The 27,507-nt window shown below is 43.7% G+C and overlaps 2 protein-coding genes across 6 annotated transcripts; both read right to left on the bottom strand.

Annotated features, from left to right (window-relative positions):
• Positions 1-256: 256 nt before the first annotated feature.
• cad (carbamoyl-phosphate synthetase 2, aspartate transcarbamylase, and dihydroorotase) lies at positions 257-23,079 on the bottom strand. 5 transcript variants are annotated; one of them, XM_080833457.1, is made up of 44 exons: positions 22,901-23,079; positions 21,424-21,563; positions 21,099-21,228; positions 20,778-20,920; positions 20,172-20,313; positions 19,734-19,905; positions 18,667-18,852; positions 18,308-18,417; positions 18,024-18,166; positions 17,737-17,868; positions 17,228-17,461; positions 16,718-16,939; positions 16,256-16,444; positions 15,981-16,105; positions 15,677-15,810; positions 15,452-15,564; positions 14,812-15,062; positions 14,240-14,486; positions 13,998-14,096; positions 13,206-13,430; positions 12,727-12,909; positions 11,670-11,888; positions 11,360-11,527; positions 10,933-11,115; positions 10,583-10,687; positions 10,057-10,302; positions 9,416-9,497; positions 8,863-9,029; positions 8,401-8,565; positions 7,473-7,604; positions 7,036-7,237; positions 6,520-6,710; positions 5,964-6,104; positions 5,641-5,736; positions 5,368-5,509; positions 3,551-3,589; positions 2,845-3,011; positions 2,663-2,737; positions 2,179-2,391; positions 1,726-1,851; positions 1,325-1,480; positions 1,003-1,104; positions 766-860; positions 257-539 (listed from the first exon to the last, which is right to left on the bottom strand). In XM_080833457.1, the coding sequence occupies exons 1-44, from the start codon at positions 22,992-22,994 to the stop codon at positions 440-442; spliced, it is 6,726 nt and encodes a 2,241-aa protein (XP_080689583.1). In that variant the 5' UTR covers positions 22,995-23,079; the 3' UTR covers positions 257-439. The 5 variants fall into 5 exon arrangements, with proteins under 5 accessions (XP_080689583.1, XP_080689582.1, XP_080689585.1 ...); XM_080833456.1 differs by lacking the exon at positions 3,551-3,589 and having other exon boundaries at positions 2,845-3,041; positions 5,353-5,509; XM_080833459.1 differs by lacking the exon at positions 3,551-3,589 and having other exon boundaries at positions 5,353-5,509.
• Positions 23,080-23,816: 737 nt separating this feature from the next.
• Positions 23,817-25,943, bottom strand: LOC308360079 (epidermal retinol dehydrogenase 2; the record flags this gene model as incomplete). Its single annotated transcript, XM_080831840.1, has 6 exons — positions 25,423-25,943; positions 25,073-25,207; positions 24,822-24,921; positions 24,423-24,567; positions 24,195-24,320; positions 23,817-23,973 (listed from the first exon to the last, which is right to left on the bottom strand). Exons 1-6 carry the CDS (start codon positions 25,786-25,788, stop codon positions 23,817-23,819), a joined length of 1,029 nt encoding a protein of 342 aa, XP_080687966.1. The 5' UTR covers positions 25,789-25,943.
• Positions 25,944-27,507: the final 1,564 nt, after the last annotated feature.

The following is a 27,507-nucleotide window of genomic DNA, read 5'->3' as shown; positions in this document are numbered from 1 at the left end:
CTTATTTATTAATTTATCTAAAAATACATCACATTCTTCGCAGAACAGTACCAAAAACAGGCTTACAAAGGTGTCAATCTAATACAGCATGAATGAAATACGCAAGGTCCCTTTTAAATCGCAGAAAAATGGTCTACAAAACAAAAAATATAAAAAAACAGTATGTCAGTAGACAAGGTTCTAAAATCTACTTCCCTAACGTACACGTAGTGTTAAAGAGCCGATTGACTGACCAAAAGTAAAGTGGAAATGCAGTTGATAAAGAAAATGATCAGCAATTCTTGATACAGTTGACCTCCCTTCTGTGTTCCCTGTGTTACTGTTTTGCATACTACTGTAGAAAAGGTTTTGGTGGCTTCGGTGGGCTAGCTGAATATTCATACAGGAGAGATGACATGTTCAGATTCGTATGAATGTGTTCATATTGGTGTATGGGGGTTCATCGTCCCAGCACTGTAGCCAGCAGAGCCATGCGGATGTACATGCCATTCTCAGCCTGGCGGAAGTAAGCAGCTCTCGGGTCCGAGTCCACCTCAGGGCTACACACACACAAAAGAAGAGTTTTCAGAGGTTAATCTGATTTTTCAGTCACAATCAGAACATTTTAAGTTGAAAACAAAGATGGACCAAGGGTGGGTTTTCAGTTTGAAATATAAATGGTAATTTGTGATGGGGATAAGAGGGCTTCTGCGTTTCTTGTAGAATTGAGTAATTACATGTGGAACACGCAAGATACTTGTGAAGCTGCAAAAGAAACAAGCATACCTTATCTCATTAACTCTAGGCATTGGGTGCATGACAACCATCTTCCTCTTGGCTCCGGTCATGATGTGGGGTGTCAGGATGAACTGGCCAAAGCACTGTGCGACAGACAGACACACAGACACAGACACACACACAGTTACAAGGACCTGCCAGGTAATCACAACAAAGCAGCAAAGAATACAGAAAGAGTAACATTGAAAGGAAGAGAGGGACCATCAGATAAGCAGGAACACTTACAGATGTGTACTCCTCCTCGGAGGCAAAACGCTCCTTCTGGATTCTGGTCATGTACAGGACGTCTGTTTCGGGGAGAGCCTCTTCAATGCTGTCAAAGTACTCCTGAAGGCCAGAAAGCACACAGATCAAGACTTTGCATTACACCGGCTAGGCTCCATAGAATTTCCTCAGATGTCGCATATACCCTCAATATAACATTAGTATAAGACGTTGATACATTTATATGGAATATCAAGAACTACATAACAGTATAATATGAAGGGGGAAGAGATCGGTCCAAACAGGCAACCGCACAACCATATCTAAACCAGCAACCATGTACCTGCTTAATGCCTTTGGAGGCCACAAAGCTGACGATCTTCTCTGGCATGTGGAGGTTCTTGGGTGTCACATAGCGAAGCGTGATCCTGTACTGGGTCAGAAGACGGGCCAGAGAGTGCACGGTGCGCCCGTGCTTCAGGTCACCCACCATGGTGATCTAAGGAGATATATGATGAGCCGAAAAGAGAAACGAAAACATTCCTTCCTGTATGTGGTCACATTTAAGGGTTAACATCTCCGATTCAAACTAAACTCATCGCAGACAAGCTGAAAGTCTAGTTTACCGATTACAAGCCATACTTCTAACGTGCTCCACATGTTTTTGTTTAGGGTCCATGCAGTCTTGGTGAGCATTGCCAAGAGCAAATCTTTTTTTATTAATGAGGAGACTGGCAGCCTTACAGTCATGCCGTTGACGGTGCCCAGCTCCTCTCGAATGGTGAAGACGTCCAGCAGGGCCTGGGTGGGGTGCTCCCCGACCCCATCCCCAGCGTTGATCACCGGCTTTCGGCAGAACTTTGCAGCAGTCTGGGATGGAGGGTGGAAATGAGAGAGAGAGACAAATAAAGAAGATTGAAAAAGAAACAGCCAGTGGAGAGACAATGAGACACCAGTTAAGCATTTAAACCGCATCCATGTACGCACCTCACAGAACCACAAAGTGGAAAAGACCAACTTAACTACTAGCAGTTAAAACTTAAAACACTAATCCTGATAACCTCTAACTTCTATAATCCAGAACATAATTTCCCATCATCTACTGACTATAATCTACACAGCTTTATTTTCTTGGGGGGGGGGGGGGGCAAAACCAAAATAACTTTGATAGGTCACGACTTGGCTGTTGGCCCTTACCTCCACAGCTCCAGGAGAGGGGTGGCGCAGAACGATCACGTCGGTGTAGCAGCTCATGGTCTGCACGGAGTCGGCCAGCGACTCGCCCTTCTGGGTGGAGGAGGTGGCCTCGCTGAAGTGAACCACTGAGCCGCCCAGCCTCTGCATGGCCGCCGCGAACGAGCTGCTGGTGCGCGTGCTCACCTCATAGAACATGGAGGCCATAACTTTACCCTACACAAATGTAAAACAAACACACACACACACACACACACACACACACACACACACACACTTCATGGAACTGGTTCGCCATTTGCTATTTTCTGTGGTGGCCCAGAGCCCTAGAGAAAGCGTTAGTTCTTCACAAATAAATGAATGAGCACGAGCATGAATGAGCTTGAGCAGGTATATTGAAGTCGAGTTGGGCTAATAGCAACTAGCAAGACAAATCACACACACTGGCAAGAGCCCGTACATATACTGTAAGTACCAAAAGCCCTACCTTCAAAATGTCCAGACTTCTTTCTTTCTGCACCATTAGGCGAAGGGTGTGTGCCACATTGAACAAGTGAGACATCTGGGAGCAGAAACACACCAATGTATCGAAGGACTTCCATTGCGAAGGTCAGATGAACAGTAAAAAGCATATGCATCTTAGCCAAGGACAAGGCCCAGGGGGAGTACCTGCTCTTTGCTGAACTGGCGCACAGACAGGATGTGCTGGCCCACCAGCGGGTGTAACATGGGGGAGGTCTGGAGGTGGGACACGGCGGGAGTCTGGCCTGCCAGGGGGGAGAGGATCCTGGACAGAGGAGGAGGGCAGGGGTAGGGGTCTGCTGTAGCAGCCACATCTGAGGAAGGAGAACGGCAAAATAGAAACGCTGTTTCCACGCATCCATGGCCAATACAGAACAGGAATGCATTAAGCAAAACAAGCCATTGGTAAAGAAACTTCACACCAATACAATAACTGGCATTCCAGATTAATAGGCAGTTTATTTACAGAGAGAGAATGGGGGAAAAAGGGGAAACTATTTTTATTGCAAATGACCAAAGGTCAATGACAAAATTATGAATTTTACTAGTGTCTGTTCGTAATTTCATCAAATAATTCTCAAAGCAAAGAAAATGCCCATAATGCTTTCACTGCCATGTCACTCATTCAATAGGCAAGCTCTGACGTCACTTCCTACAGCCATAAGCAACAGTGCAAAGCAAAAAGTACTAAAGCGGAGAGCACTCCTGCAGACACTTTCAAACATGTCTGCCTGGAACTTTTATAAACGTCAACACCCCCATTGGGCACATAGGTTGAAGGGAAATTGGAGGAGGGAGGGTGAGGCGAAAGGTTAGCAATAGCAGCAAAACGTTTCCACAACAGATGGCAAACCTGTGTCATATGCCCTCCTTGCGCTGCCTGAGTCTTCCGCTGCTGCACACCCACACATACAGCCCCGGCACAAAGTTAAGAGACACACATTAGTTAGTATTAACTACAACATCCTTATGGGTACAAACTCAGAAATCAGCAAACCACCCGTAACATTTAAATCCCAATTTTGAGTGATTTGTGCCCGTCAAAACATTAAGCTAAAAAATCTCAGATCAAAGTTGTTGAATAACTTGATTAGAGATATGTCCAATCACAACTAAAGACCAATAATGGTGATATGATGAAATCAATGGATTGTTTGTATGCTCTTGAATTGAGTTGTGCTGCTTCTCTGTCAATCTTGATTAGTTTCCTCTTCTCCAATTTGTCATTTTTGTGTCACAAATCATATATTACCAATGGCAAACAATCGCCGTCTATACTGAGAGGCAGTCAATACACCTGCAAGGGAAAATCCATATTCTAGCATTCTGACATCTTAGCGAGTACAAACCACAACACAAAATTGTATTCATTTTAATTTAAGATTCACGTGCATAGGCTTACTTAAAGGGATAGTTCGGTTTTTAAGACATGAATCTGAATAGCTTCCCCGTCACCAGTCTCATGCAATCATGCATCACTTACCCCCGACAGCGTCTTGTGAGCAGAGTTCTCGTCCAGTTTTGGTCAAACCGAAAGTAGTCCGGCAGGTTTGCTAGACCCAGAAAAATAAAAAGTTTCTCTTCCCAAAACATTATGTGTTCAAAAGAGTGATATATTTGCATCCCAAAAACGTTGTAGTGGGAAAAGTCACACCTCGTTATCACTTGGCCCTATTTTCAATACGCTCGATACTGCAGAGTCTACGGCAGATACTATTAGTAGAGTCTACCTGTTGATTCGCGAAAGTTGATTCGCGAAAGTTTGATTCACCAAAGTTGCCTGAGAGAAACGTCCATCACAGGAAAACGATGAAAACTGAGACAACATTTGATAAAATTGACATAAAGCATCGTTTTTCTGTGATGGACGTTTCTCTCAGGCAACTTTGGTGAATCAAACTTTCGCGAATCAACTTTCGCGAATCAACAGGTAGACTCTACTAGTAGTATCTGCCGTAGACTGTGCAGTATCGAGCGTATTGAAAATAGGGCCAAGTGATAACGAGGTGTGACTTTTTCCACTACAACGTTTTTGGGATGCAAATATATCACTCTTTTGAACACATAATGTTTTGGGAAGAGAAACTTTTTATTTTGCTGGGTCTAGCAAACCTGCCGGACTACTTTCGGTTTGACCAAAACTGGACGAGAACTCTGCTCACAAGACGCTGTCGGGGGTAAGTGATGCATGATTGCATGACACTGGTGACGGGGAAGCTATTCAGATTCATGTCTTAAAAACCGAACTATCCCTTTAAGGTTTAGGTGACCTACACACCTTGATGGCAATTCTGCAGTCACGTTCATACTTTAAAATTGTTATGGAAACACAGCATAGTCCCACTTTTTAAACACTAATCAAACTCTCCTAAATAGAAGAAATAAGTAAAATACTCAAATTAAATATGAGCTCCCTCTTATATAGAACATAGTCAAAATGATTTAGTGGGGAGTCCCTACACACCCTTTGTGCAGCTTTTAGTTCTGGATTGACATTTTGAATGAGAAGTTACCACTTAACATAAGACTTGGCTTAATGAGTAGCAGCAAAGTTGGCCAAAGAGGACTGCAGTATCTGGGTCCAAACTGGCCCACGTCACAGAAGCTGGCAGAGAATGCTTTTCAGGGTGGTGGGGTTGGGGGATGTGAAGCTACTGTAACTCTGGGTACCTGGGGGGAGGCCGGGGTCGGAGACGCGATGAAGGCGGGGGGGCAGGATGAAGCGACCGTCCCCTGCAGCAGTGCGGCGTGGACTTGGGGGTCTCAAACGGAGGGCCTCGCTAGGGATGGGCAGGCGGGAACGCTCAGGGGTCTGGTATACACACACGCACAAACACACAGTGTATTTCAGTTCAAAATCCATTCTGTATTAAAGTCCATGATGAAGCTGCTGGATATAAGGGAATTAAGTGGCAGGATCTGCCTAAATGCTCTTGACCTCACCTTAGGAGGCTCTTTCGCAGGTTCATTGAGGATGGGGGATGGTACAACAGATGACCAGGTCCTCACATCCTCGCCATAGCCTGGAGGCACTAGGACCTGAGGTCCAAGGCAAAAAAATGAGTCTCTCACTGACTGCTCACACATTACACCCCTACCCCAAGCTTCAAGCTTATGCCAAATGATATCTCAATGTTCAACATACAGCACATTACACAGGTTTTCCCTGACTTTCATGTGACAGGTACTCTGAATCATCCAAAGAAGGAAAAGAAAAGGAACACACACACACACACACACACACACACACACACACACACACACACCTGTCCATCAATGTAGGCCACCTCTCCTCTCAACACCACTCTCCTCACTCGACCTTTGACCTTCATGCCCTCGAAGGGCGTCCACTTGGACTTGGTGAACTGCATGTGCTTTGGGATGACCCACTCCTGCTCCAGATCCACCTGCACAGGAAATCAACATAATAAAAACTGCCTTGAAGCATCCTGCTTAGAAAAACACTGATCTATTATTAGACACAATTACAGCCTCTCCAATGTTTTGCAATAGCTTAAAGACATGAGCAATAAACCACAGCCTAGAGAGAAAGCAGAACTGTGAAAGGAACATTCTGTGGTCTACCTCAGTGACATGTGATGAATGCGCTACATGTAGGCAGTTTATTGTATTCTTATGTAAAGCTCTTTAACTCCCTGTTGCCATACAGAGTTGAGGGACTAACTGGCTGCCATGTTAGTTTTTCATTTCACAGACCTGATACCTTCTATTTATCTTAGCATGAGTATAAACCAAAGTGTTTGTTTCACTGCTGGTCATCCAACTCTCAAGCTCAAAAACCAGGTTGAGCCCTGAATGTACCTCCACATAGGTGTTCTCCTGTGTGGGCAGGCCAAAGATGCGGCGGGGGTTCTCATACAGCCTCTGGATGATATCGTCCAGGGTGAGGCGCCCCTCGCTGACAGCGGTGAGCAGCAGGGGCAGCATGGTCTCCAGCCCCGGGTAGCCTGGAGGAGCCTTCTCCAGGTTCTTCTCGTCTACTGCGTGCGGGGCTACAGGGCCATGAAAGAAAGACAAAAAAATAACATCAAGTTCACGATAGAAATAGGCTTTCAAGAAGATTTTGATTTAATTACTGGCCCTGGTGGAGCAGGTTGTAAATATTCCTAGGGTAAGCTTCAGCAATGACAAGAACGGTCAGTATCCATATGTAAACTTATCAGCCCTGAAAATAATACAAATATTTTATAAATACAATAAAAAATAATAATGAATCAGGTCACTTCACCAACAAAGACAAAAAAAAAAAACACAAAAAAAAAAACCCAGGGAAAACAAATTTCATCTGCCACTCTGAGCTGCCTCCACCCTACTCACCGTGGTCGGTGGCGAAGCAGTCGATGATGTCCAGGTTCTCCCACAGCGCCTCCATGTCCTCCCTTGAGCCTAGCATGGGTCGCACTTCCGCACGGCCTGCCCCGATCATTGCCACGTTGTCCTCGCACAGGAAGAGGTGGTGCGGCGCCACCTCGCACGTCACCTGGATGCCCTTCTGCTTGGCTGCACGGATGATTAGGATCTGGAGGTTTACAAGGTCAGGAGGTCAGGATACTGGTGCAGTGCATGCACAGATGAGAAATCTGAACTAGTATCTAAGCTAGCTGGTCAGACAAGTTCAGACAAAAAAAATTATTATTTATACATTTCCGTTTTCAAAACGGATTTTGCAGCATACAATTTTACAATGACCTGACATACTCAAGCCAAATGAATGGGGAGTCACAAGATCTCCTACTGTAATAGCAGTGCCTTACCTCCTCCCTTTTAGCCACATGACAGATGTGCACGGCTCTCTGGTAGAGCTGGGCCACCATCAAAATGGCCGCCACCGTCTGTTTCTCAGCATGGGCTACAATGGGCAAGTGCTTCGGCCACTTCTCAAAGTGCTAGTCAAGAATAAGAAATCAATTAGTCATTTAATAAGTCATCTCAAATTGCTAAAATCATGAGTAAGATAACAATTCCATCACATTCTAAGGCACAATCATGTTGAACTGCACTTCTAAAAAAGTGTTGGCTCGTTAACAGTCGTTGATTTTTTCCCCTCCCAACTTCATCTCAATGAAAACGTTTGACATACTTCAATAGAGACAGTCAACAGAATCTCACTTGCATTCGGTCACGAGTTGTGGGCTCTAGAGGCCGCCAAAAAGACTGTCCCCTGCTATGCTATAGTCGTTTTTTCTCGCTCGTCAGTTAGTCATGTGACCAATTAATCAGGTATTCATGGCCTGGCTATTGCTCATGATCATGGCTGCGTCTTTGGTTTTGAGTTTCCTAGTATCGAGTTCTGGTCTAAAGTTTTCATGTCTAGTGTTTCTTGCCTCTAGTTTCAGTCATTCCAACACGCTGGAATCTAGATTTTTGGCTCCTGTTAGTTTAGCCTTTGCTGTTAAGTTAACTTTGCTGTTTTGCCTGCCTTGCTGTTGCCCTGGGTTTCAGGATTGATCTCCCTCCTGTTTTTTCCTTCCTAGTTGCTCTGTTGATTTAGATCTTCTGTGTGTTTGGATTATTCCTTATTTCCGGTAAAAAAAAAAAACAACCTTTTGCACATCTGCACTTGGGCCCTATAGAAAGGGATGTTTTTTGGTACATTCTTATCAATTACCCTAGTACGGTATGACTCATATTGGGCTCATCAGGCGTACTGAATGGTTTTATAACCACACATTGTGCTCATACCTCCATCCACAGGGAGACATTGTCCATCTTCAGCGTGGAATAGGTGTCGTTCAGGTACATCTTCAGTCCCGCTGTGGAACATGCGAGGGAAGGCAAGATTGCAGCATTGTCGGAGGCTGCTCCCACGTAAAGGGCATAGTCACAGCGGCACCCAGCCTTTGCAAGCTGAAGTTAGCAAGCAGACAGAGAATTACATTCAAACTTTGGGGAAGAAACACACAATTGATTGTAGCTGAAATCCCACCATGGCAGCCTATATATTCCTTTAGAGAGCAAAAAATGCAGCTTCAAAAAGATGGCCAATTCTTGAAAGAATGTGAATACTAATGTTTCAATCTGCAAATAATGACATTATGACAACTGCAATTGTGATAGCGTACCTTTTTTACTCCTCAAAAAAAAAAAAAGGAAACAAAAAACTAAAAGCTTGGTAAATAGCCAGCACATCTCCCATCACCATACCTTCTGTGCCAGGGCGAGGGTGTTCTGGTCGATGATGGCGGGATTGGTGTTGGGCATGGCACACACCATGGTGATGCCCCCTGCCAGGGCAGCGGCTGTTCCCGAGGAGAAGTCCTCTTTGTGAGTGGCTCCGGGCTCACGCAGGTGGACATGGACATCAATGAGGCCTGAGGAAGAGGAGGCAGCATCATGACTACATCTCATAGAGGACGACTACAGACTTATAAAATCACAATGGACCACTGTTACTCAATACAGAGAAAAAAAATCATTTTTTTAGGAAGAATATTATATTAATAGAAGAACTTCAAAATGTTACTCCAAGTAATCACGCGTTAATACAGAATATTTGTACATATGAAAAACATGGAAACATCTACGATAAGGACCGTGCCAAAGGTATTTAGTCAAATTGGGAAAATTATGTTCTACTACCACCTCCGCTCAAGATCAAGGTTTCTTTCTTGAGCATCACTGAGACAGGTGGACGACAGTGTCAGACTTTATGCTAATTTGGTAAAAAGTTTACTGCCAAATTTTAAAAGACGCTTACCTGGAAGACGGACCAGCTTCTGTGACGTCATGCAGTCCACGTGAGTCTTGACGGCAGGGGCTTGACCAATCTGGCTTAGTGCCTACACACACACACACACACACACCAAAACCCGCCTTTAATGATCAAAAATGGTGCAGGCAAAGGCCCCGTCAATGACCTGAACCTTACTCGCGTTTAACCCCAACTGAAAAAAGAAAAGTACGTGGACAGTTTCAGGCATGTGCAGTGCTGAGAGGGAGCTGATTAACTGATGGTCCAACTCCAACATGGGCTTTCTGTCGCGTCGCTCTCAGAGCACGTTCTCATAACATCTCTCCCTCCCCCGTGACTCCACCTATTCCCACAAGATAAGCGCACTCTCCCATGAAGTCCTGCACTAGCACTGATGTTTCTGTAACAGACTCCACTGCACATTCCAACAATGGAGGTTTAACACAGAGCAGCCGGTCAATCGAGGGGAAACATACAGAACTGGGTCCTTAGAATCACAAAGCATAAAGCTTTGCATAAAGAACCACAAAGCCAATCATGTGTCTGAGCAGAACAAGAACAAGAAGATCTATACCGTACACTATACGAAAAGTGACCGTTCTCAATAATGACAGGAATGTCTCCTAATAATGCCGGCAGGTCCATACCTGTACGAACATCTTGGTGCATTTGATGTCAATGATGAGGGGCACAGAGTAGTCCACAGCCATACGGCGTGTGCGGTAACCCTTGGTGACAAAGGAGGAGAGGCGTCGACCGCCTGAGTTTCTCATGGACAGGTTGATCACCAGGTCGAAGTGGTTTTCCTCCAGGTAGTCCATGATGCTCCTCTGCTTCTCCTTGTTGGGGCAGTCCGACTCATCCTCCTCGAATGGCCAGTCCACCGCCATCACCTACACAGCACAAACAGTAGAGCATAAGCAAAGAGTTTTGCGGTGTTATAATCACCTAATCATATTATGGAGGTTGTGGATAAGGGCACTTTCTAATATTCATTCTCATTGGAAAAGAGTGTAGTGAATTTTTTCCTTCTCTGAAGTTAAATTACTTAATTTTTATTTGATGAAAACCTGAGTGTTTATCTGAAGCCTAAGGGCCTAGTCCAACAGGGACACAGACACAGAAACACTGAGGGCATAGGATGGCCTTTGACAACCGAGCATGAAGTGTTACCTTGACTCCGTGTTCTGTGTAGAAGTCAGCAGTGCCCAGACTGGCATACAGATTATAGCCCAGACCCTCCAGTGTTTGTACCGCATGCAGCAGCTCACTCTTACTCTGAAGAAAAAGAGAAAAGAACTCACAGTGAATGCCACAGCAATGATGGGTCACCATGATTTAAGCACACTGAAAAAGCTTGTTAACACTGCACATAAGATTAACACTGTCAGTAAAATACCAGTAATATAACAATTACTGTTTAGTTCTTTGTTGTTCAGTGTTTTCTATACATTGAATCATCTCTGGAACAAGACCACACTAACACCACGTTTCCTTTGGTTATTTGGTTAGAGGCTCTTCACCTTGTAGCTGCCGATGGAAAGCAGGATGTTCTTCTTAGGGATTTTAAAGCCAGTGCTGAGCATGGCCTTCAGGTAGGCTTCGTAGCGGTTCTCCCCGAAGCAGGCCACCTCTCCGGTGCTGGTCATCTCCACACCCAGCACCACGTCTGCGCCGGCCAGCCGAGAGAAGGAGAACTGGGGCACCTGGTCACAAGGGGGAGATTGCTGTAATTAGCCAATAAGCAACAAAATGACGACTAAAATGGGTAAAAGATGGTTATTTAGAAAAATCCAATGAGGTATTACATTTATTTTATAAATACAATCATGCCATGTGGTAGGAATTAATCTCCACTCCAATCTTTCCCCATTCATCTTAATATGAAGCTTAAACTTGACCCACTCCATTTAGGGAGTGAACCAGCAAATTTAGATAACATCTCATTACCTTGACGCCCACAATGCCAGTTCCTCTCATCAATCCCACCGGCTCCACCTCCTTTCCCATGATCACTTGCGCCGCCAAAGCAACCATGTCAACTCCCAGTGTCTTGGAGGTGAAGGGGAAAGAGCGAGAGACTCGCACGTTGCACTCGATCACTTTCAGCTGGTCATCCTGTGGAAGCCCCAAAAACCACAATGCGTTAGATGTCAGGCTAATGGTTTAATCTGGTTTGATTTGTGGACAGGGTTGCTTTTACTAGTCACACAATGCTTACTGCACTGGTCTGTGTGTATTATTAGCACAGTAACCTCACCTTAGCGATGAGCTGCAGGTTGAAGGGACCAGTGACCTGCAGCTCCTGGCCGATGGCGTGGACGATCATCTTGATGCGCTCCATGGTCTTCTGGTTGATGTCCTGTGCCGGCGTCACCAGCGTGGCATCCCCGGAGTGCACCCCGGCGTTCTCCACGTGCTCTGAGACAGCGATGGCAATGACCAGGCCGTCACACGCCACCGCATCCACGTCTATTTCCTGAGAGTGGAGATGCACAGTCAGTCAGTCAGTCAGTCCCTCCAGGAACTTGCAAGGGTTTGTTAAGGCCAAAAGTGAAAATTTGCAGCGCAAATTCTCAAAAATGTCACTTATTTTCTGATTCTAACCCCCCCCCCCCTCTCCTGCGAGAATTCCGAAAACTTGTGATCCCACCAGAATCTTGGTTTGATGTGATTGGTGTAACAGAATTTGCTGCTGAAATTCTCAAAAACTTTAAAAAAGTTTAAATTGTGGTCATTAATAAAATCAATGGCAAAAAATGCACAATTTCCATTATTTGTGTAGAAATATTGTCGGAATAAGAGAAAACTGCAACCCACATTCTTGATTTTGCGTGAATTGTAAAAACGCGAAATCCTTGAGGGACCGTACAGTAGGTCATGCCATTAGTGACTAACAGTTAACTATTAGTGAAGTGCCTCTTTCTCAACCATGATTCAGTGAGTGAGCGGAGATCAGAGAGCAAAGATGATTCAGTGAGTGAGATCAAAGGCCATTACACAACAGGTGCTGAACATTACCTAATTTCACACTTGCTCTTTCTCCTGTTTGCTTTCTAGGAATTAAAACCTTCGGAGTCATTGCATCACAGCAATACCTCAGGCCACATGAAATGATTTCAAGAGTATAAAGTTCATAACAAAAACAATCAGCCAGCTTTATATTATTGACCATGGAATACTTAATCACATAATTGCATTGCTATACCCTAACATACAATTAACTGGGTTTATGGGTTTGATGGTTAGAAGACAGAGCTGGATGAGATGGAGAGAATGGTGGATTGAGAGCCGACAGTGGACTGGTGCTGGCTAACCTTAGCCTCCTGGATGAATTTGGAGATGACGACGGGGTACTCCTTGGACACTGCAACCGCGCTAGTCAGGTACTTCTCCAGGTCCCGGTCAGAGTAGGCAACGTTCATGGCTGCCCCGCTCAACACGTAAGAGGGCCTCACCAGGCAGGGGTAGCCCACGGTCTCGCAGAAATGCATGGCAGACTGGGGAGAGAATGGGCACAAAGTCGTATTTCAAAAGTCAGGTAGGAAAATCCAGTTCTTGTATATTGCACCACTTGCATTTGAGTGTTTACCTTGGATTATATAACTTCACAATAACATATTCATTACTATGAATATGGACAGAAACCAAGTGAAACAACAACACTGCATTTTTACATGATGCCGACTCATATCATTCTTGATACCTTTGTGTAACTCAGAACAGGATTCCATGTTGCCAAAGTATCCCTGCCCACAACACACCAAAACACACCCAACCACAAACGCTGCCTCACCTCGTTGTCTGACAGCTCTTTCCACCTGGGCTGGCTGATGCCGATGGTGTCCAGCATGCGGGAGAACTTGAAGCGGTTCTCAGCAGAGTCGATGAACTCCGGCGAGGTGCCCAGGATGCGGCACTGCTGCCTGTGCAGGGACATGGCGATGTTGTTGGGCAGCTGGCCGCCCATGGACAAGATGATGCCCTCTGGGTTCTCCATCTCATAGATGTCCATCACCACCTGAGAGCGGGCAGACAAGAGGGTGTTGAAGGCAGGGGTAATCAACAGAACAAATAAGTCAATATCAGCACCTGTGATGCTTGGCTTTTTCATGGCAAAAAATACATGGTAAAATGTAAATGAATAAATAATTTAATTACATAGATAAATAAATAAATAAATAAATAAATAAATAAATAAATAAATAAATAAATAAATAAATAAATAAATAAATAAATAAATACAGATAAATATACAAGATGGTTCAAATACACATGTGGTAAAAAAACTAGAAATTACTATCTTAAAGAAATCTAGCGCTTATTAAAAAACAATATCCAAAATATATTCGCCTCATATATTAGTTAAGGGCAGGACAATAGAGGAAAATATGCTGAATCGCCATTCTGCAGAAATGGCATGATGATGGATTTTCACCTTTCAATAAAAAAAAAAAAAAAAAAGCATGTGTGAGCCTTGAAAGACCAATACGCCACTTGCTCTTCACCAACTGATGGTGTCTGATGGGAAAGGGGGGTGATTGTCAGGGGTTTGAATAAGAGGGAGGGGGTGTTGAGAGGGTTGTACCTCAAAGGAGATCTCATCAAAGTAGAGTCGGTCACACATGTCGTAGTCCGTGCTGACGGTCTCTGGGTTGTAGTTCACCATGATTGTTTTGTAGCCCATCTGCAATGAATGGAAACTTAAACAGGATGAAGAGAAAACAAAAAACAACAACAACAGAGTTCACGTATTATTTGAACCTATTCCATCCTGTATCGTGTCTCTCTCTGGAGCCCTACTCTCACGCTCTGGTCTGGTCTGCTCACCTTGCGGAGCTCCATGATGCAGCCCACAGCACACCAGTCGAACTCTACGCTGCTGCCGATGCGGTAGACGCCTGAGCCCAGCACCATGATGTGGGGATGCTCATAGGCCAGGTCGTTCTCAGTGCCGTTGTAAGTCAGGTACAGGTAGTTGGTCTGGGCCGGCCACTCCGCCGCCACCGTGTCGATTTGCTTGACCACGGGCAGGATTTTCCAGTCATGCCGCAGCTTTCGAACGGCCAGTTCAGTGCTGCAGGGAGGCAGATGGAAACAACAGGAGGGGGTTGGAGGTGGTGCGGTGGTGGAGAATGGATGCGTGTTGAAGTTAGAAAGGATGAAGCACTGAAGACTGAATTCTTTTCACTTTCATAATATGTTTTTGTTGACGGGGCACACCAATCTTGCATTGTGATAAAATATTATACAAGCACACTTTTTTACTGCTAGACAAACAGAAGATAAATTCTGGACTGCCTAAACTCAAGCTCTAAATTACAGTGCGTTGCTCTACACTCTTTGTAATATTAAGACTATTACTCATGGGCAACATGAGTCCTGGTAATAGCTGAAGGTACCTCTGCACAGCCAGAGCGATCTGCTTGTCTGAGAAGCCCAGTTGCTTGGCCTTTCTCATCACCTCTGGAGGGATGGTGCTCTCGTCCTGGTTGAAGGTCTCCAGCAGGTGCTCGTGGTCTGTGATGTTCTTCATCTTGTGCAGGAACCAGTGGTCGATCTTGGTCAGCTCGTACAGGCGGTCCACCGTGTACCCAGCCCTAAGTGCTGCGGCCAGGACGAAGATGCGCTTGTCCGTGGGCACCTGGAGCTCCTGTGAAGTAGGAAAATACTGATCCATAAATGGCAACGCAAAACACAAATGCACATATATATGTGGGGGTACACACGCACTCGCTTTGAAATAATGACACGATCATTGTTTTTTTATTCTATTCATTCTTTATTATTTCTTAAGAATGAATTGTAGGACTATTTATTAATTGATTGTATTTTAAATTTCATTATATTGTTGGATTATTTACATATTCTTTGAAGTCTCTGGCAAAAATCTCTTAACGGTTCTGACTTGAGAAACAACATGCCACAAGCTGCTTTTACTCAAACCAGTAAAATGTTCAGACATGTCTTTAGGAAATTCGCCATTCAAAGCATGCTGCAATTTGCACTAGAGGATTAGAGGACAGAAGCTGGCTGGCAAACCTGATCAGAAGCTGGTTTGATCTTGTAGTCAAATCCCACACAGTTCTCATCCACCATCCTCAAGGCTTTCTGGAAGGCCTCCTCAAAGCTCCGACCAATGGCCATGACCTCACCTTGGAGCACATGGGAATAAGTCATTAAAGTCTGCAGATATGGTTCACATTTTCTAAATACAATTCTTCATGAAACTTTAAACGCACAACAAAACAATCTAGTCAGTCTTACCAACACTCTTCATGGAGCTGCCAATTTGGGTGCTGACCCGCAGGAACTTGCTCAGGTCCCACCGTGGGACCTTCACCACACAGTAATCCAGACTGGGCTCAAAGCAGGCCGTGGTGGAGTTGGTCACAGAGTTCCTGAGGCAGAACAGCAAACAAGATGTCAAGATGTTGATGCTACATAATAATGCATGTTAATGCTAGAAGAATAATCAGTAATAGCAATTGAACTCGGTCGAATACACACACACCATCAAAAATGTTTAAATGGCCATTACACAAAGTTAGTGTTTAGGTGTAAGACTCACTTAAGGGTTGGTAAAGGGATCCCCAGGCCCAGTTTAGCAGCCACGTAGGCCAAAGGATAACCAGTGGCCTTACTGGCCAGGGCTGAACTCCGGGATAGGCGTGCATTCACCTCAATGATGTAGTACTGGCAAAACAAAACAAAACGCGCACATTTGTCAAAAACACAAGTTTGAAAAAAAGAGAGATACATTTCACCCAGCTTCATAACAGCCATATCTATTTGCTTAGGCTAGTAAGAAACTGATAAGACTGTTAGCATTCCTGCCAGATGTACCTGCTCGGACTCCGGGTTGAGGGCATACTGGATGTTGCACTCTCCCACGATGCCCAGATGGCGGATGACCTTGATAGCAGTGTTCCTCAGCATGTTATACTCAAAGTCGTTCAGCGTCTGGCTAGGAGCCACTACGATGGACTCTCCCGTGTGAATGCCTAACGGGTCGATGTTTTCCATGTTACACACCTAAGGCAGGGGATAGCGTTTACACATGAACAACATAAATAAAAAGTGTTAAAACTCAGAAACTGTTTCTTCGTTCCTTAATATTTCATGTCTTATAAAAGCTTAACATCCATGCTGGCCTATATCAATGTGACGCTGCCTTCTGGCAGCCCACCAAACTCTCAAAGGCACCAATTAAAGAACCTGGCCATTTCAGCATTGTCGAAATGTCCTGAGTTTAGTTCCTTTAGTTCCAGATCCTTTTCTTTTTTTAATCTGAGGAAATCAACGTACCGTGATACAGTTGTCATAGGCGTCCCTGACAACCTCATACTCGATCTCCTTCCAGCCCTTGAGGGACTTGTCCACCAGGACTTGAGAGGTGTGGGCAAAGGCTGCAGTGACCAGCAGGCTGAGCTCATCGCTGTTGTTGGCAAAGCCAGATCCCAGTCCTCCCAGAGCAAACGCAGAGCGCACTAGCACGGGATAGCCCAGTCTCTCTGCTGCAGCTATCGCCTGAAGAAAGAGACAGAGAGAGAAGAGATGAAGAGGGGAGAGCGATTAAACACATATTCAATAAAACAACAACAACAAATCCAATGGAGATGAAAAAGTTATAGACACTGAAAATAAGCCAGTGGAGACCTCATCAATATATGCAGATATTTTTTAATATAGGAAACATTATCTTTATATTAACTACAACTACATTAACACTGACTAGTAGGCCTTCTATTACTAAAACAACCTATCTGTATCCATGGTTACTCGCAGTGGCTCAGATCAGAGTTATCTTCTGCTCACCTGCTCCACAGACAGTGCTGCTTCGCTGGGGGCCACGTGCTCGTTGATCTCCTCCATCTTCTCCACAAAGATCTTCCTGTCCTCCGTCATCAAGATGGAGGAGACGGGGGTGCCCAGGACGCGCACCTGATACTTCTCCAACACCCCGCGCTTGGTGAGCTCCACCCCGCAGTTCAGCGCCGTCTGACCACCGAAGGTGAGCAGAACGCCATCAGGACGCTCGTTTTGGATCACCTAACGAAGAAGGAACAAATGATCTGATTATATATTTGTGTATGAACAAACCTGTGAAATGTAGACAAACTTTTTTTCATTTTCCCTTCTCAACAGACTACTATTTAGTTCTGTCAACTTACTCCTGGACACTCCTTCCTCCTAAATACAATAACATCACATTCATTATATTCCAAGGTACAACTGTTTATCTTGAACTAAGACCAGGCTGTCATTACTGGAAAGCCCAGTGATATTAAAACAAATATTTTACTGCAAAAACACACACGTATTACCTGGGTAACATACTCTGCGGTGATTGGCAGGAAGTAGACTTTGTCTGCCAGGCCCTTGGAAGTCTGCACTGTGGCAATGTTGGGGTTGATAAGCACAGTCTGGACATTCTCCTCTTTCAGGGCTTTGATGGCCTGCGGTTAAAACATGCCTCTGTTAGCACAACATGGAGCTGTTAAATAGTCCTTGAGCCTGGGCAAATATTTTACATGGTCAGGTAGCGTCAGACTCTGATGGGCATTTAGAAGAAATGTATGACCCAGGTGGTGCGATCTGTGTATTCACTGACCTGAGACCCTGAGTAGTCAAACTCCCCAGCTTGGCCGATGGACAGACCTCCAGACCCCAGGATCAGCACCTTGTGGGGGCGGACAAACGCACCAGGGTCGGGAGAATCCGGGTAGGCCAGGTGATCTGTCAGTCTCTGCTTCACTGTGAGGGACAAGGCACGCAGTTACTCATCACTACTGTGAACGCATTTGTTAAAGTGTCATGTGATAAAGAGGTCAGCAGGATGTGATTACAAATTTGCAGTCTTTTAAGACCACATCACTTTAGTATTGCTTCCCATACCTGGTTTACCACTCCTGCCCTCCTTGACATCCCTGACTGTGTCCAGAAACACATCAAAGAGACTGACCAGGTCAGTGGGGCCAGCCATATGCTCAGGGTGGAACTGTACACTGTTGGATTACGACATAGTTGGTCACATAAAATGTACCTGACGTTCTGAAGTAGTCTAAAACCAAAGTACAATAGCTCCATCATTCCATTCATGACTCAGGCAACTTATTATCACAGTAAATACAAAAATGGCAGGATACTGGTGTGGTAAAAAGCCCAACCACTTTTCCACACTTCATGAAAAACACTATGTTTACCATGTTCATATGGCAAATTTAACTAAAATAGTAAGTGTTACAGGACTGTACCTGAAGAGTGGTTTGGTGTTGTGGACGATGCCCTCGCTGCTCTGGTCGTTGGCATTGGTGAAGAGAACGTCCCAGCCTTCTGGCAAGGTGTTGGGGTCTACGGCAAAACCGTGGTTCTGTGAGGTGATGTAGCAGCGGTCGGTGCCTTTGTGGATGCATGGCTGGTTGTGACCACGGTTCCCATACCTACACACACACACACACACACACACACAAAAAAGTGAGGTGATAGGACTAAATGTTGTCCACCTGTTTCATAAACCTTGTCGACCTTCTGAACCTGATCAAAACCCCTCCACACTGTGGTTATATTGTGATTAGGACTGGCTGGTATTGACTGGCCTTCATGACCACACAAAGCTTGTAGAAGGTTCCCTCTATTACCACCAACTAAATGGGTAATGGCATTGAGTGTGCCCTCAATAATGAATGATTGACCGATAAAAGCCATCACACCTGACCACAAATTTCACTGCTACCCCAAAATACTATATGTCCAAACATACTCAGCATTAGTTGTGACAAAATTATGGAGGAGGCCCCTGATGGCCAAGGACCGAGTGAACCCGCTGACCGTCCAGCTGGATGCTCAGGAATGCCAGTGGGACAAGGCATTTCGGGGGGACCTTGAGCGGGCACTAACAAAGTAGCCATCCCAGGAGCCTTAGCAAAACATACTGGCTCACCCTCAGTGCTGCTACTAGTCTATTATCTGTGGCCAAGACTGCTGAGCTGCACAAAAAGCAGCATTTCACACCAGACTGCTCCCAGAGACAGACAGAAAATAGAAGAGATAGAGGAAAAGAGAAAGACAGTGTAGAGTGAGGGATAGAGACAAACTGATAGAAAGGAAAAGGGGGATAGAGTGGTCGGAGTAGGAGTAGATACAGAGGAGGCCACACAATCATGCTAGCGTGAGGAGCTGCTTTTGTGCTCCTCTCACGCCACTTTGAAGCTGAAAGCCTCACTTTCAATGTGGACAGACATCAAGTTAGTCTTTTCTAGATTCCAAGCAAGGAACTGGTCATCTCCTGCTAGACAGTTAGCGTTTTGAAAGCGTGACTTACTTCATCTTGTAGGTCTTGGCCCCTATGACCAGAGAGAGCAGCTGGTGGCCGAGGCAGATGCCAAACAGGGGCTTTGGGTTCTCCACACACAGCACCTTTTTCAGGTTGTCCACTGTCTCTCTGCAGAACTCAGGGTTTCCTGGGCCATTGCTGATAAACAGGCCATCAAAGTCTACAAAACAAAGAGAGGAACATGTCAGATAAAAAAAAAGTTCTTAAATAGTCATGGAAGTGATATTGTAGTGATCTTAACAAGTGTGGTTGAATGACAGCTTTCAGTGGGAAAGGAAAGTGCATGTTATTTTTGCATATTAAAGCAATTTAATTAACGGATAAAAAAAAACAATATTGATTCAGACTGTGAGTCTAAAAAGGGAATTGAGATGAAGACTGCAGACACATATGAACGGTATGGTCTTGAAGGTTATTGTAACTTGCCTTTGCTGTCCAACGGATGGTCCCAGGGGACCACTGTGACTCGGGCCCCTCTCTGGCACAGGCAGCGGATCTGGTTGTTCTTGATGCCGCAGTCCAGTGCCACAATCCTGACACTGCCCTCAGGGTTGAACACCCTGGGCTCCTGTAACACACACACCAAGTGGAGCAGAGCAGAGAAGAAGGGTTTGGAAAAGATCAGAAGTGTATGAGGAAGACATTTTAAAAACGCAGCTATGAGTGTACTTACAGACAAAACACTGACAAACAACCCATCACAAAATACAATGCTTCCCAAGCTCTCTCAAAAATAAGACAGCTGTGGCAAACAAGGCCCAAAACAGCAGTCTTGTCAACACATGTATATGATGTATAACCATACTTCTATGTGAATGTAAATTTGTATCAAGATTTATATTTATGTTTCTTTGTCATTCTGTGTCCCCCCTCCCCCGCCCATTGTTTACACCCCACAACCAAGACAAATTCCTTGTATGTGGCAATTCCTCATTGTTGGCAATACAATTCTGATACATGAGCTGAAACCTGCACTACCCCCAACAGCCCCCTGTCATTTTCTGCCAGGCCAAACACATGCTGATACTGTACCTTCATGGACACCTCTTTAACCAGGTTTCTGGTGTCAGGGTTGTCAAAGGGAATGCTCGCAGCAAGGGTGCCCTCCACCACCAGCTTCCCCAACATGGTTCCCTTCTCACGAATCTTCTTGGTCAAGCATCGCGTGTCCACCCCTGTATCAAGAACGTGTCAGTATTTCCCCACCAGATTACAGACTGATTCAGTGCTGCGTTTAGTCATTTGTTGTTTTGATTCAGCAATCGAGACGCTGACAACTAAAAGAATCAAAGGTTTTCTGGGAGATTTATATTGAAGGGGAATAAAAAGGGTGCGGAAGTTCTGAGCACCCACCCTGTATCCCAGGGATGCCATGCTCCTTCAGCCACTGGTCCAAAGACCTGTCCACGCTCCAGTGGCTTGGATTCTGAGACAGTTCACCAACGATGAGAGCAGCGACATGGATTCTGGAGGACTCAAACCACTGAGAAAACACCATCAAAACATTGTAATGTAGCAAATGTGGGCATAAATACCTAGCTTTCAGGAGTTGATATTTAATTAACTGCATAATTTATTTCAGTATTGACATTCCGTAATTCATACAATAATGACATTGATAAAATGGCATAAAAACAGTAAATCAGTGATAGGGCAGTGAATGGATTTTTCTCAACACCTTGCTGAGTCCAAACTCTCCCTCCTCGTCCTTGGGGACCCCATAATTTCCGATGAGGGGGTAGGTAAGGGTCAGGATCTGAGACTTGTAGGAGGGGTCTGTGAGGGCCTCTGGATAGCCCACTATGCCCGTCTGAAAAACTTCACATAGGAGATTCACGTTTGAGGTACCTCAGTAAAACTGGGAGGGAGTTAAGGGGACAATTCCATGCAATCTCCATACATTTCAATTAATCAAAGGAAAGGAAAGAGTGGAATCTCTCACATTGAAATAGTCAATGGGAAACTAAAAATATAAGTTTGTTTCTCAAACATTATGATTATGCAGTGTGGGTAATTAGGGAGTGGTTTAAAATCACGGTCAATCTAGCAGGTGACTTGAACACAACTGCACATCATTGCAGAGTCTGGGACAGATACATTTTGTGAATACACTCAAGTAATTTTGTGACAATTTTATAATATTTATTACGAGAATATGAACAAAATTCTAGACAGTTGTAATTTAGATTAACCTACACGGCTTTGCCTGTAAGTATATTTCATGATAAAATTAATTCCTAAATTTCCCTCGGGATTAAAGGCACCCAGTGCAACTTGTAAACATTCAATGAAAAATAAACATTCAATTTCTAGTCTTTTTTACACGTAGTAAGTTTCAATAACTCCATATCATTACATATCGACATTCAAGGAGCAAAGATGAGACGTCGTTGTGTGGTGAGAACTGATAGAAAATCGTAAACAACAACAATCGCCGGTGGGGAGAAGCCATTTTTCCATTGACTGGAAGCCTGCTTTATTTATTGTAGGTTACAAAAAATAAAGAAAATGGCGGCGATTGTTGTTGTTATCGATTTTCTATCAGTTCTCACCACACAAAGACGTGTCATCTTTGCTGCTTGAATGTCGGTATGTAATGGTATGGAGTTATTGAAACTTACTACGTGTAAAAAAGACTAGAAATTGAATGTTTATTTTTAAGCCTCGAAAGTTGCACTGGGTGCCTTTAATAAAGCATCAATCTATATACAAATATTTTTTATATATATAACTGTATGACTTTAAATCATTCCAGAAATACTTATGTACATCCGAAAATCCTTGGTATTTAATTGATAAACTGTCTACACATAAAGTGCTGTGAAAAAAGTTATGCATCATGGAATCAAAACCAGTTGATAGCTGAGATAGGAAGAGTGAAGTGCGCATGCTTATGGAGTGTACCACCCGAAGATCTTGAACCTAATAGCGCCAAAGAAATCCGGCGGAGTAGGCGAGTAGACACCCACGTTGGTTTAGTTCCATTTAGCTAACCTAACTAGCTATCTTTAAGCTAGTTATAGTTGTAAGGCTGGCTTGACACGGAAAATAAATGCATGGTTCCCGAAGGATCCCATACTAAATAAACCAAAACGATCCACCTGAAGATGAACCGGTTTCTTGTATGTAACGTAGGTGTAGTGATGTCGACTTACCAACTTCACCAGACACTGATGCACAAGCGCCGAAAAGGCGGCCTTGGAACGTGGTCCCGTCCTCTAAAATCAGGGATGCCATTTTCTCCGACATAGTTGGATGTTTTTGTATTGTAACGTTATGTAACCAATCTAGATAATCTGTAACTCACGAACGGCTTTATAATGCCTATCAACTAATAGCTATCAATGAACAGGCTCAGAAAGGTTATCAGGAAGCGACAGGACACCCACGTGAAGAACACGCCGGCAGCAGCAGGATGTTTTGTCCGGATGATGAAAACGTGTAAAATCGCAGCCAAATGCGCCTGTGAACGAGTGAAAAGAACAAGGCTGTCTCGGTCGGTCGGAATCTGAATAATAGAATAAGCAACTAGCTGTTTTTCTAAATAATCGAGAAAAAAGTGTCTGTATTACCCCTAAAATAAGGTCCACACTGCTTGGCAGCCACGGCAGTGTGGAAAAGATACAGGGCACACACGGTGGCTACATAGAGCGTCAAAGTAGCGTCAGCACGTTCAAGGCAAAGGGGAGGAGAGAGAACTTCGACTTTAACCATTGATTCTAGCGGTGCTGTGTGATGGGACTTTTTAAAGATCCCACCCACAATGAATAACAGCAGTTCTGCACAGCTGGATCAAAATCATGTATTTATTCTCAACGCTGGAATTCCCCCAGGCTGTAGTTTAAAAGTGTTGACCTACATTTTGCAACTGGAAAGCTGCATTGTAGATAATTGCCCAATCTCATTCCAGACAAGAGCTGAAGTAATGTGTGGCCACCGGTCAATGCAAATCAGCTTTTTTGATTAGTCCTACATGGAAGTATACAGCTTATGCAATTCATTTGTGTAATTGTATAATTCAAAAGTGACTTCAGGCTTTTCAGTCAGCACACATTGTGTAATGTTTTTTATTTAGTTGTAATAGATTGGTGGATCTTCATTGATGCTGGTTTCTCTTTGACGTTTCTTGTATGTGACAATTGGCGCTGGATCGCCTCTGAACCGATCCATCAAGTCCAGCCCTCCAAAAAAGTTGACGAAGATGATACCCAGTTTGGCAGGCATGAAGCTGAAAGGGTAAAGGTACAAGCTTTGACTTTAACATTTTGTTTTGTTTTGTATTTTTCTATTAGGGACCCTGTACAAAATCCATTACTCTCAAAAAAGACAAAATATGCTTTGAACCACAATTAGTTACTTCATCTGAAGACCCTATATGACTAATGACTATATGACTAACAATTGAGCTTGGCACTAGTCATGAATTTTTGATTCACAAGATGGTCATACCTCTTAATAGCCACAAGGAAGTACAAACTGGATGGTAGCAAGACATACATTCTCTCTCTCAAAACTGCATCGACTATCTTCTTCCCTGCTTCTTTTTTATCAATAATAGGCAGAAAAGATGGCCATCTAAAAAAATGAAAGGAGAAAGATTTATCTGTGATTTATTAGGACATCAAAGATTTTATCACACAGTTTTATCAAAATGTTTCACAGATAAGTTCCACTCACTTTGTCTGACATCCTCCAAACATGGTTGTATTGATCAAGTAAGGGCAGACTATTGTGGTTTTAATGCCTTCCTTCTTCAGAACCAGAAGCTCCAGAGCAATAGACTCAGCAAATCCCACAGCTGCGAATTTGCTGGCACAGTAGTCTGTCAATCACAGATGATGGACTTTTATATCCCCTTTCATTATGTTTACATTGAAGTTAATTTAGCAGCATTTTTCAAAGTTTTTGTTCATTTGAATTGAAGCATTGTATAAAGTATAATACAACACAGTAATTATTGTGCTAAAGTCTACATCTATTGGGCAATTTTATCAGGTGAATATCCATCCATGCTGCAGTATTAAGTACACAGTATATAGATTGTGTGTGTCGAAAGTGAAATGGTAGTAGACTTGCCTGATAATCCATTCATAGCAAACAGTCCACCATGACATGATACACACACAAGATGCCCATGGTTTCGTGATATCATTGCGGGAAGGAATGCTTTATATGTCTAATCAGGACATAGAAAATGGCAGGGGTCACCAGGGATTGTCCTTTCCACCTCCTCCACAAGTACCTTAGAGTTTTCAGTAAAACCTCCATCATTAAAAAAGCATATGATCAGGAATGAGCAGATTTACAATAAATGTTAGATGACATACCCAGAAGTGAGCTGCAACATTCACTCGGAGAGTTCTGTCCACTAAATTGTCGGGGGCCTCTGTGAATGTATATTTTCCAGTGACGACTCCTGCATTGTTCACCAGTATGGACACATCCCCAACTTCCCTTTTTACCTTTTGAAAAACACACATGGCCTGTAGCAAAAACAACTGGCAATATTGCATTACATGGCTTAATCTTATAAAAGATTTGATCACTTCAAGGGCCTTAACATAGTTTTTTTTTCTTATTTCAATTCTGTACTTGCTAATCATGCTAAATGTATCGCAAGAAAGGCTGTTATTTATAGCCATTCAGGTGGTCCTGTTCTAAGGTCCCGAAACTTTACCTGCTCTGCGACTTTGTAGACTTCTGTGCGACGACTGCAGTCACAAGCGTAGGCATAGACACGTACATCCAGGATTCGTCTGAGTTCCCGGGCTGTCTGATCTAGGACTTCCCAGTTGACATCCCAGAGAACCAAAGTAGCCCCGTGGCGTCCGAATTCCTTCGCTATGACCTTACCAATACCCTGAGCTGCTCCTGTCACTAGTACAATCTCTCCCTCCACATCCTTTGGGAGTGGCTTGACAAACAGCCGCACGAATGACTCGAAAAAGTAAAAGATTGCTCCAAAAACAAGCTCGAAAAAATCCTTCAGGCAGCATAGATTCAACAGAAAGCCTTCTAAACACTGGATGACCCGGTTATGCATGGCAGGAGCTTGTTTTCTGTTTTGATATTGTATTCTTGTTTATATGTAAGTCCAGTACCTCTACATGATCAGACTGAATTTAAACTACAACACAGCAGGTGTTTTGTTTTGTTTGAAATACAACAGCAATCTGTCTTGTCCTCTGTCCCTTTGATGATGTTAGTTTCAGCAAAAGAGGGAGTGGACATTATTTTTGGCCTCCAATCATGTTGGTCAGTGTTTGACCTGTCACCTAGAGAAAATCATATCATGCTAATTTTAGATGCTCTTTAGTGTGTTGTTCCAAGTCACATGTTAAATCACAGCGGTGTCCAATGGAACCATATAAGACATTTGAAATAAAACAATGGAAAAGGTGTTAGTGTTTTACACTTGGACTTAATACATGGCCTGATTTAAAAGGTTTAAGTATAACAAGGGAGGGATGTCAGAATGACAATGTCAATAAGCCATGAAAAAACGCTTTTATCCAAAAGAAAACATTCTATTACAGTAAATGTAACAAGCTTTTTGCTGGCCACTATAGTCGTTTTATTTAAACACAAATACAGAATGTGATCAATTACTGATCAATTAGCTGAGCTACCTATGACAAAGAATACCACCAACATTGTTGTGAGGCAATAAAGTTATGATAAGGTCAGGTCGGGGATGTAGCTCAGTGGTAGAGCGCATGCTTTGCATGTATGAGGCCCCGGGTTCAATCCCCGGCATCTCCAATAATGTATTTTTAAGGAATCAAGGAAACCCCTACGGACAATTCATGGGAATTCACGATACACACTGAAAGCAATACACTAAAGTGAGCAACAAAATACCGTGGCATATCCGAAATCCCATTACTTATACTTGGTACCAAAGACGTTTGGCTGGTGGGCGGAATGATATTCCGTTATTACGTCACACGCATTCAACTAGACAACCGTAACCAAGGACTGTGCATGTTTACAACATGTCAGCCATCGAGCTAGCTAGCTAGCTAGCCAGACTTACCAAATGCAGTAATCTAAGTAATTGCTCTTTAACAGAACGCTGAATTTGAGTATATCTAGTGCTTACAGATTGTGTTGAGACACGGTGCACATCAAGTTTACAATTCAAGATTCAAAGAGGCATGCAGCTGAAACACCTGAAGACACTGCTAACTCCACAGGCAAGTCAGAAAGCTGTCGATAGTTAGCATACAGTTAGCTAGGTTCCTAGCTAGATGGCGAACTATCTCGCCAATAGAACAATCGTTAAATACATAAAGTAACATTTGCTAATTAGCATAACTAAATGAAACTGTATATGTGGTCATGTTTGAGCCATAACCTTACCTACGTGGATCTTTGATTAAACACCTGAATCTGTTTCTGCTACAAAGTTAGCTGACGCTGGTCAAGGATAATCAACGTTAGTGAGTTCTGCCTAATGTTAAGTCCTTCTAGGCTGGTTCGAACGATATTCCTGTTGACTGTTAATTTAACTAACGCTCACTAATCAACTCTCCTTAATGATGCTAGCTAACGTTACTTACATATCGATAGCTTACGTAGCTCACTCAAAGTTGTGAAAATTATTTTTGTTGCCATGCATGCACTGCAACAGGCAAGTATCTTCCTTCTCTGTGTATGCCACAGGTTCACTGAACGTTTACCAAAGGCTGATTTAACTTATAGGTGTAGAGTAGTCGTATAGCTTATTAACCGGGGTGTTTTGTTTAATTTGCCCTATTTA

This window comes from Sprattus sprattus (assembly GCF_963457725.1).
Source record: "Sprattus sprattus genome assembly, chromosome: 2".
NCBI lineage: Eukaryota > Metazoa > Chordata > Actinopteri > Clupeiformes > Clupeidae > Sprattus > Sprattus sprattus.
This window is presented reverse-complemented; position numbering and strand designations above follow the sequence as displayed.